We start from the raw sequence: 11,344 nt of genomic DNA, 5'->3' as shown, positions 1-11,344 counted from the left end.
CATATGTAATTTATTAATTAATTTTAAAATTATTTCTTAAGTGTGAACTGTAGGATGATACCAACATCTATATTATTTGACTACACTGGCTTTTTTTTTTGTTTTAGCAGCATTAGCTTTTTTAATAAATCGTTATTTCTACTTTGGTCATAAATCAAACAAGATTCTTAGATCCTATAGATCTGTTGGTGGCATAATTGATTTGCTTTCAGGATATAATGTGCTAGATATGTTTGCTTGGCTGGCATGAACATCCTAGATCGAGCTTGGGAAACCTATTGGAGAAGTTTTGTGGATGACAGGATATGGAGTAGGCTTTGCTTGATGAAATACATGTGGGGAGTGGGAGGGTAGGGGTGTGAGGGGATCTCTTCCAAACTATTTGGTCTATACTTTGATGGTGGATTGATTGGTAAATGATAAGATGACTCTGCCTGTGAGTGGCTTGACAAAGTTAGGCTGCTCATGAATTCTGTTCTGTGCAGATTACCCACGATGTGTCTTCCCCTTCATCTTTCGTGGAAAGACCCATAGCACCTGCATCTCAGAAGGCAGCTTAGTAGGAAAGTTGTGGTGCTCAGTCACATCCAGCTTTGATGAGATGCATCAGTGGAAGTATTGTGAGATGAATGGTGAGTTGTGGAAGCCAGGGTGGCTGTACAGCGGTGGGGAGGGGCACAGCCACTATCATCAAGAGGCAACATGGGCAGCTCAGGGAAGCACTTTGGGAGACCAAGTGTCTTCTCAAAGACAGCACCATGACAACCACAAGAGGCATTTCTTGAGGCCACTTTCCCCAAGGCAGCAAAGCCAGCACAGTAGACAGGCATCCTGACAACTGAACATATGGGGTGTAGTCTTGATAGTTTTTGTTTGGATTTGTTTGTTTCTAGAATTTTTTATTATAATTTTTATTTTGAAGAGTGAAAAAAAAAGCAAGAACAAACATCAGAAACAAAGACAGAAATAGGGTAACATACAACACTACCTATGTTACAAATTTTCAAAATAAGAATAGCTGATGACACGGGTTGATATATTATCTATTTTTAATCATCAAATCTGTTGCTCAAATTAGCAGATATAGTTATGAAAGAATGGACATATGATTGAATGTTACTGCTTGCTTTCATGAAATCTTAAATTTTTGTTGTCTCTTTTTTCTTTTATTACCTTTTTTAAAAAAATTTACCTTAAAGAGAGTAATCAACATGACATTAGAAATGGTACAGATTTAGAAGACCAAGATGACAGGTATTGAAGCGTGGTTTTTGTATTACACATTGTTGTGCTCTATCTAGTTGCTTAGTTCTAGAATTGATGACAACCAAATCCCAAATCCACCCATAGAAAGATCCTCCATCTTTTCTTTTCTTTTTTTTTTTCTTTTTTTATTTTAGGGAAAGGTTTACTGGGTATTCAGGGTCTCACTACTAGATCAGACTCATAGTGATTTGCCTGTTTACAGTCTCCCAAGAGCTGGGATTACAGGCGTACCCCACCATGCCCAGTCTTAATTGCTGTCTCAGCATGCCCCAGGGCAGGCCGGCACAGTAGACCCAGGGATCAAATCCCCAGCCCCTGTGCCTGTTTGCAGGTGCTTTAATCTGCTGAGCTACCTCCTTCCATCCTAATGTACTTGAGCATCCAATCTCAATCCTAACTTTGTAAGGCCCAAAATTTATTCTGTGGCTTCTGTATGCTAGACTCTGATCTGAGAAGCTTGCATATGGTATCCTGTTGAATTGCTCCATGGAAGCCTCTGAATGTCTTATTTCCCAACCCACTCCACCCAATAAATGGTCCCAGTAAAATTAAGTCCTTTCCATGATCATATTCCTAGGCTATGCTGAAGTTAGAATTTGAATTCAAGTCCATACAGATCTTAAGCCCATGCTTTCTCAATAAGCATTGTTGCCTCCAAAAAGATAAAAGTGTATAAAAGTTTCTTGTCCACAGCCATATTCATTTTTGCATAAAAATCTTAATCATATTCTTCCCTTAGCATAAAAAACCCCAATGCCATATCAACCACACTGATTTTATTATATCTAGCTCAAGGCATCCATCACTTGTTCCTAATGCTAAGCTAACATCCCTTAAAGCCCACATGATACTGTCCTAACACTTAAACTAGCTTTTCATCCAATGTTCTCCACCTCTACTCTTGGCTTTAAATTCCATTGTTAATACTCTCATCATTGTCACCATTTTAAGCACTAAAACAAATCAATGAATTGGTAGAGGTAACAGTTTTATGATAGTGTCATAGTGCTGTATACAATGTTAACTCTGTTTCACATCTCACTGTAACTTAATCCTGACATCTAAATTTCGGTTTATCCAAAGCCCCTCAGACATGTGAAACAAGTAATACACTATTTTAATTTGGATCGGGTAACAAATTTTAATTTCCAAAAATTACTACAGATGTGTGTCAAAAGGTTCCCCATAGCTCTGATTTCCCCATTACACTGTGAAGTTGTTCAATCTTTTGATCACTTTTATTATGTGGACAATGAGGACACTGAGACCAACCTCACAGAGTTATTGTAAAGACTGTATCTCTGATACAGAATTTCCCATGATGCCACCCTAGATACCTAAGAAATGTGAATTCTCCTCTGTGATCATCAGAGCCACTAGGCTTTGAATATGTACTCCTGTAGGATAATTCTAATAATTGGTCCCATTTTACAGGTGGTTAGACTATTTATAGAGATTCATTTGTTAAGCAGCAGAGCTGTTATTTGAAGCCAGAAGGTCCAACCTTCAGAGTGCTCTACATCAATAGTCATTAATTCCTTGAAGTTCCAAACTCTTCACCAAATTCTGTCTCCTAACACCGCAAGAAATTGTAGAAGTGTCTTGCTTACTGAATGTGCTAATCAATGCTGCATTGCCATAACAAAAATACATGAAATAATGAAATTAAGAGGATAAAATATTTATTTTAGCTTACAGAAGTCCACAGTTGTTTGACCATTGATTTGGGTCTGTGGTAAGGGAGAGCATCATGGTACTGAGCACGTGGAGCAAAATTGGTCACCTTGTAGCAGCCATAAAGCAGAGGAAGAGGAAGGAGACAGGGTCCCATTATAACCCCCCAAGGGCATGTCCCCAGTGACCTATTTCCTCCAACTGGGACCCACCTCTTAAAGACCTCCCCAGAGCACCATAGGCTGGCAGCTAAGCCTTTAATACGTGGATGCTCCAAATACACATTGCAACACCAAAGTAAGGGAGATTATAACTTTGACATTATTAATGGAACACTGAAGCAAAGAAGGCAAAACCTGGAAATGAATGAATTCTGGAGGTCTGGAGGTCTGGTGGGTCTTTCCTGGCGGGGATGCGATGTGAACTGAGTATGGATGATGGCCGAATGGTGTAGAGTTGGTAACTGTGGAGAACTAGGAGAGAGTTCTTAATGTAGAAGAGCCAGCTAAGCTCCAGCTTCTTTGGGAAGCAGGGCACTCCAATGCATTCAAAGAGACCTGCAGAATGAAGGATCTACCGCAACTAAAAGCTACTGCAAAGTTTAGCGGTCTGATTTTTTTTTTTTTTTTTTACTTTATGAATTGGTCGTCATCAAATTAAGTCTACCTCAAGCTGTTAAATTGACTGTAATCAAAAAGATGAACGATAACAAAGATTGACAGAGATGTGGGAAAAGGAATACCCTTGGCAATGTGATGCAGCGCTCCTACTTCTAAATATATTTCGAAAGAAAATGAAATCAACATGCTGAAGAGATCAGCTTCTTCACTCCTATTTTCATTGCATCATTGTTCACATTAGCTAATGTGGGGAAATAACCAGTGTGCCCATCAGCAGATAAATGGAGTTTTTTAAAGTAATAAGATAAGGATGAAATACCATATATCCTTGAAGAAGCAGATATGCTATCATTTGTCACAACATAGATGAACCTAGAGGACTTAAACTAAGTGAAATAAGCCACATCTAATACTGTTTTTTAAAAGAGAAGAATATATTTATTGGAGGAAAGAAAGCTTCTGTCTGAAAGAGGGAAAGAAGGAGACCTAAGTGGGTTGCCCTCACATCCAATGTTTATTTAAATCATCATTTCCAAAAAGCCACTTGATTGTACAACAAAGGTATCTGCAATTCTTACCTTCCCTGGAAAGAATGTCTTAGGTCAGTAGCATTTACTTGGTGAAGATCACAGCACAAGAAGTTCCTGGTAATGTTGGCAGTAAGCTTTGGGAATGTTTATGGCTTTGCTTTCCACTTAATTAACCATAAGGTGTAAATAATAGGTCATCATAAACCTGCTTTGAGGGCTTGGTATGATGTTGCCCTTCATGAAAGAAACCTCAGGGCAGATTGTGTGTGTTAAATGCAAGTGCTTTTTATCTCCTCCTCTTGACCTGTTGACTTTCCATGATCATTTTCAGAGTATGGGGGAAATTCCTTCAGCAAGCCCTGCATCTTCCCCACCAAGTACAGGAACAGTGTGATCTCAGAATGCATTGAAAATGAAAGCAACAAGTTCTGGTGTCCAACCACAGACAACATGGATAAAGACGGAAAGTGGAGCTTCTGTGCAGACACCCGTAATCTGGAGGAGGGGGCTGGGTGGGCCTGGGTGGATCCTTTCATTGAATTACTCAACAAATACCACATGCATCCCTATTGTGTTCCAGGCATTGTGTTGGGCACGGGGGCGTGGGGGATGGAAGTGAGGCAGACAGAGTCCTGCTCTCATAAATCTGAGAAGCAAACAGTGCCGACCATGTATAACTGATTTAAGATCCAAGGGAAAGGGACAGAATGATAGCTCAGCAGATTAAAGCTCCTTCTTAGGCAGATGTGGGGACTGGGGTTCGATCACTTGCATGCCATGCCGGCCCCGCCCCCAGGGGCAACTGAGACTGGGCATGGTGGGGCGCACCCATAATCCCAGCACTTGGGAGACTGAAAGGAGGATCTCTATGAGTCTGATCTGTGTAGTGAGACTGTGTAGACCCTGTACTAAATAATTTTTTTTTAAAAAAAGAAAAAAGGTTCCAAGGGAAAGGTGCCAAAATCAAAATTTTGAAACCTATACACCTACCCTACAAATACAGAATAAATATATATTAAGGTTTTTAAAAAATAATTGATGAAGGCATTGAAACTAAGCATGGAAAGCCAGTTGGATCAGAGGTTAAAAAAAGAAAATGCTGAGCTAGAAAAGATTGCTATGTTAGATACAAGATCCACTGACATCTACAGACCAATTAGGCCTCTGAACAGTCTTATCTGCAAGGCACAAATTATTTGCATCTATAGCACAAAAATGACCCTCTAGCAGTTACATCTAACAGCTAAAGGGTCTTGGCCTCTAGTCAATAACAAAAGGTAGGGCAGGCAGTTATATTTTGCCTAGGAGAGGGGTATACATGCTTCCTCACAGTGGTGACACAATTCTTATATATGTACATCTTCCAATCTGAGGAAAGAGTTCCCTTACTTATATGCTTGGGGGAAATCAAAAGAAGGATAATATTTTGTGACACATTAGTAATATAACATTCAAACTCCAGAGCCCATCAAAAATTTTATCGGAACACAGCAGGGTGATGGAGCACCATGACTCTACCATCCACCTACAACAGCAGAGTTAAGTGGCTGTGACAGAGACTATATGGTGCCCAAATCCAAAAATATCCATAGAAAAATTACGTTAACTCTGAGTTAAAATATCAGGTGGCTGTTAGGGGCTTGTGAGATGATGTTCAAGGGTGGCTTTAAAAGGGCTTGACCCTGTTCAGTGATGGATAATTTTCTGGGTAACAAATGATTTCAAACCGAGATTTGGCAGGGTGATCAGAGAAGACCTGAAGAGAGGAAAACAAAAAACTGCAACCCCAGGAAAGTGCATGAGCTGTTTTGTGCTTGGAAAATGGTCAGCAGGTCCTGTTTTGGTACCATTTTGCTCAGCAATGAATGCCTTTCCTCTTCTGGCCCATATCTTGGGTTTATCTCAGTCTTTAGCCTCTATTCAAGGGTCTTCTGTGTATCCAGGATGTTCAGTCCTCTGTGAAGACTCACCTAGAAGTGAGCTGTTTCACTAGAGTTATAATTTATAAAGTCATTGAAACACTAAACCACTGCTCCTTTGGGAAAATGTCAGATTAGATTCCTACCAGCCTCTGGCCCCAGTTTGTCAGCTGATCAAGGCATGACCTTGGTTTGGAGATATTCCTGTTCAAAGACATCTTATTTAGTTGATGCATTCACAATGAATTCCAAGCCAAGAACACTGCATTTCATGTCTGAACTCACAACAACAGCATTACCCCAGATGCCTGGGACACAGTTATAAGTGCATTTTCTCCATAAAGCACATCACAGACTTCCTGTGTTTAATAACACTGGTAAGGGACTGGGGAGATAGCTCAATAGAATAAGCGCTTGCCTGGCAAGTGCAAGGGACTGAGTTCAATCCCCAGTTCCACCAAAAAAAAAAAAATCAAAAAAAACCACTGGTAAACATTTCAACAGTATGCTTTGGGGTTATTCTAAGCAATGAAATTGCCAGAAAAAGCTATAAAGTTTTGAAAAATATGGGACTGGCCCACGGAAAACGCACTTGCTCACAGTAGGGGGCCAGAAACAAGCAGACAGTATCACCTCACTTGACTCCAGCTGAAAACATATCCACCAGGGGACTCAAATTCCTTACTGCTGTGTGTCTACAAGGTCTACAGAAGCACCATGAGCATTCATTTGGGGACTTCAACTAAATTTTAGCAAGTTGGCCAATTTGCAAATACACAATCTATGAAAAATGAGGATCCACTAAAATTTGCGCCATGGCTGCCTCTGCTCTGCTCCCTGTTCCTCCAGATGGCAGAACACTCTCCTTTATCTCTCCAAGAATTCCCATGCTGCCCTTCTTACACATCCTCCCCATACCACCCTTCCCCAAGTCCTAAATTCAGATGAGGATTTGTGAGAAAGGACTTGTGAGGAAGAAAATACAGCACATAAAATTCTCCTAACATATATACTGGGGACAAAACTTACCCCTCCAATAGGAGCCTCTGTGCTAAACCCAAACAGTGCAGCTCCTGCAGTGTGCACCTGATTTTTGAACCTACAGTGGGCTCTGAAGCCTATGCCCCAGCTACCGTGTGAGCATCCCAGGACTAACCTGTCCTACCTGCTTCCTCTCCCTAGGAATTTCCTCATCAGCTCCTGGCTTTCCCTGCCATTTCCCATTCAACTATAAAAACAAGAATTATTTTAACTGCACCAGCAAAGGATCACAAAATAACCTCACGTGGTGTGCAACTTCTTACAACTATGACCAGGATCATACCTGGGTATACTGCTGATGCTCAGGTGAGAACCAAGAACAAGACTAGGTCTATCTCTGATGTGCAGGGGACCAAGACAGCACATTTGGCTGTGTCACTGATAAGAAGGTGAGATCTGTTCCTTGCAGCATGTCTGATCAACTGAGATTCCCAGCAAGGTGAGAGCTGCTTTCCAAAAGTAAGTTCGAGTAGGGGGAAGACTGGAACAGCTTCCCAAATTAGGAGGCTGAAAGGAACTAGGATTTTTCTGGAAAGTAAAAGAGCAGGAGGAGGATGGTAAAGCTTTTCAAACACTGAAAAGTCTCCAAATTGCAGACATGAGAGGCTTTGGGTATGAAAGATTAGAAAGGCTGAATTTCTCGAACAGAACGTGATATAAAAAGACAAGCTGGAAAAGGGGACAACCTGGACCTCCTGGCCCACAGAAGGCACAGGATCATGTTGTTAATCCTTTACCAACATTGGTTAGCTGACTAAGGAAGAGATGTAGGTTTAATTTGCTTCCTTTAGCCTTCGGAGTCCCTCCTCAAACTTAGCCTATAAGTGCTTCACTTTCTACAGGGCCAAATTTATCTGTCCTGTTCTTCCCAGATCTTCCTTCTAGCTCTCCCCCTGGGTTAGCTTCAGCATGCTCTAACCTACAGAAACTCTCCGTAGACCTCCTGGGTAGATCAGCTGACCTAAGCACTCTGTAACTTCTGGAATCTAGACACAAAGAGAAACCTTTCCATCAATATGTGCACCAAACACCACTACTCCTTCCTCAAAGATGGAAATTACTGGTGGTCCAGGCAGTATTTGTCCTTTCAATACACAAGTTTTATGGATGACACCAAATTAGTGACTCTTCTGGTAGTACTGTTTACCAGTAAAATTAATCTTCCCTAGGCAGAAAAGAGGTAAAGAAGTGTGTTTAGAGCTCTGGGGACCATCTCAACAGGGTAGACATTTAACAGAAGGCACAGCTGTCTGCAGCCTGTGGATAGGATTAAGAATATTTTTAGTGCACAGATCCCAAAATTCACTACAGGATGTTTGACTATTCCTTCTCCATGCTCACAGCAAATATCAACAGTTGATTCCCCAATCCAGTTTCCTCTGAGTCCAGGTGCAAATGTCCATTGTATTGTTACCAATGTTATTCTTCTTCTCCTCCTCTTCTTCCTTCTCCTCCTCCTCTTTCCTTTATAGCAAGACCATCTGTTTGCAGGTCTTTCACCCACCTCTATTGCCACAAAGGTGAAACCCACAGCTCCACTCTCCACTGATTGACTTATATCCCTGAGCCACATGGTGGGGAGGTGCCTAGCTGCTTCCTCCTACTTCTGATTGAGTTTTTCTATCAATACAGATTCACCTTTTGTGTAATGCTAAAGATGGAACCTGGGACCTGACACATGCTAGGCAAGTGCTTTACCATCCTGTTATATCTCAGACCCTTTTGATTTTGAGACAGGGTCTCATTAGGTATCCCAGGATGGCTTCAAACTTGAGATCTTCCTTTTCAGGTTCCTAGAAAGCAGATAGTAGAGGTGTGTGGCAACGCGTACTTAATCCTTGAATTTTGACTTTGGATTCCTTTTTTCAGGGAGAAGTAAAACACCTTCAGAGGAAGACAACCACATTGAAACTGGAACCTGGTCTATCTTTTTCACTGCACCTTTCAAACTTAGAAAAAATGCTTTATTGAAGAACAGAGGGAAAATGTGACATAACCACTAATAAAGGAATCCTAACTCAACCCTAAGGGCTGCCTTTCTTCCTTCTTGAGTGAGAGCTATGGTGGGCATGTGGGAAAGGTGTGGTGGCTCATAGCATGCAAAACTGATCAAACAATGTAAGCACTCTGCTCCTTTGAATGAACTAATAGAAGTTAGAAGCACAATTATTTTAGCTATCTTGTGTATATATATTTTCCCCTTCTGTTGCTCCTTTCTCCCTTCCCAGTTTCTCTTCCCTTTTGAAGTGTCTTCCAATTTTATAACATCTATTGTACCTTTTGAATCTTATCTACTCTTTCAACTTCTCACATGAGGGAGACAATATGATGTTTACACATGTGTGTCTGATTTATTTCACTAATGAGTATGGTCTGAAGCTGCATCCATTTAGCTATAAATGTCTCCATTTTATCCCTCTTTATAGCTGAATAGTACTCCACTGTATAAAAAGACTGCATCTTTTATATCTATTCTTCAGTTGATGGGCATTTTAGGTTGTTTCTAAGATCCAGCTATTGCAAATTGTGGTGTTATAAACCTGGGTGCACATATATCACTGTGGTATGATATTTGTAATTCTTCTGAGAAGATGCACAGAAGGGCAATAGCTAGGTCAAATGGGACCACCAGTTCTAGTTTTTTGAGAAACCTCCACACTGATTTCCACCATGGTTGCACCAATCTACACTCCAACCAACAGTGGAGAACTCTTCCTAAATTATTTGTGTCCAACCATCTAATTTTATTTTCCTCAAAGTATTAACCCCAATCTGAGCATCTCTTAAAAATTGTAATATTTCTTCTCCCCTCACACTGGAATATAATCACCAAGAAAGCAAAACCTAGCATGGGGCTCTTCCCAGGACTCACAATAACCCCTGGGTTGCTGCATGAAGTCATGCTGCCTAACATAGCAGTTGCTAGCCAGATGGGGCTGCTTAAATTTAACTTAATTCACTGACATTCTTCATTAATAGCATTGCATTAATAAAATAATACCATAAAGTTTAGTATCTTGGCCCTAAAGGCTAAAAGCTTGGTAGCCACACAGAGCTTGTTGTTGTTCTAAACGGTGGACAAGATCTAGAGCATTTGTGCCATCACAGAGGACTCTGCGTGCTTGCAGAATATGAGCTCCTGGAGGTCAGAACCTCTGCCTCATCCCTGCTTACATGGGCTGGGACAGTGCCAGATACTTAGTATTTAGCAAATAATTTTTGAAAGAAGTGAACAATGTAGATGAAGGTAGAAATAGAATGAGTTGGGACTAAAGAATGGGAAAGCCAGAGTCAGAGGGTGAGGTAGACCAGGACATTCTTGGTGAAAAATCCCCCAAATTCATCAGAAGTCTCTAAGATCATGCTTTCATGATTTAACCTTGATCCACTTTGGCTTCCTGCCACCCATTCATCCTCCTGGCCACCCTGGTCTCCTTGCTATTCCCACAGCATTCCTGCCTCGGGACCTTTGTATTTGCCACACATTCTGTCTTGAATGCTCTCCCCTAAATAAGGAAACAACTGTGCCCAGTGAAATTACTCACAACCCCTACAGAACTCCATAAATATTTTGTCTATGTCAGAGTTTTGCATAGTTCTCACCTCGTATCATGTCTATCATGTTTATTTCCTTTGTTCCATGCTTATTTCCTGTACTATTATGTTAGCTCCTGAGATCCATGGATTTGATTTTATTTGTTGTTATACCTAACCCTTGCACTAACAGTCCCTGAATATATTGTTGTTGAAGGTGGAAGAAAGAAGAAAAGACAGACAAACAGACACACAGACAGAGAGACAGAGAAAGAGAGACAGAGAAACAGAGGCAGGGACGAAGACAGAGACAGAGATAGAGACAGAGAAAGACAGAGAGGACTCATGGGCCTTAAAATTAAAATTGTCTACCCAGTCCTAGCCCAGGCCTGGTAAGTGTGTGGGAGAGCTTCCGGGTACGATGCGCCGGCAGGCGTAGTGTGGGTAAGACCCTCTTCCACCCCCTTGGGACGCCCACCACCACCTCTGCAGCACCTCCAACACCCCATCCGCCAAGTAGGAATTTCTTCTGCATTTCCAGAACACCCAAATCAAGTCCTAGCCCAGGCCATCTGAGTGTGTGAGAGAGCTTTCGGCCACACTGCACCAGCGGGACCTACCTGTTCCAACCCAGGTGCAGCATGGGTGAGACCCTCTTTCACCCCCTTAAGATGCCCCACCACTCCATAGTACCGCCCCCACCCTGCCCACTGAGGAGGGATTTCTGTCACATTCCTGGAAACCCCAGATCCAGTCCTCC

General features: G+C 41.5%; 1 protein-coding gene across 1 annotated transcript in view; it reads left to right on the top strand.

The window, feature by feature from the left end:
- Positions 1-9,072, top strand: part of Elspbp1 (epididymal sperm binding protein 1) — a 50,644-nt gene extending 41,572 nt beyond the window's left edge. Inside the window, exons 3-6 of the mRNA XM_004648337.3 lie at positions 486-632; positions 4,422-4,580; positions 7,192-7,356; positions 8,920-9,072. Of these exons, the coding sequence (XP_004648394.1) occupies positions 486-632; positions 4,422-4,580; positions 7,192-7,349 (464 nt within the window). The 3' untranslated portion in view covers positions 7,350-7,356; positions 8,920-9,072. The remainder of the gene's footprint in view (positions 1-485; positions 633-4,421; positions 4,581-7,191; positions 7,357-8,919) is intronic.
- The last annotated feature ends 2,272 nt before the right edge of the window (positions 9,073-11,344 follow it).

Source organism: Octodon degus, unplaced genomic scaffold (assembly GCF_000260255.1).
Source record: "Octodon degus isolate 3935 unplaced genomic scaffold, OctDeg1.0 scaffold00392, whole genome shotgun sequence".
NCBI classification, from domain to species: Eukaryota; Metazoa; Chordata; class Mammalia; order Rodentia; family Octodontidae; genus Octodon; species Octodon degus.
The sequence above is the reverse complement of the archived record's forward strand: the minus strand, read 5'-3'. Positions and strand labels throughout refer to the sequence as shown.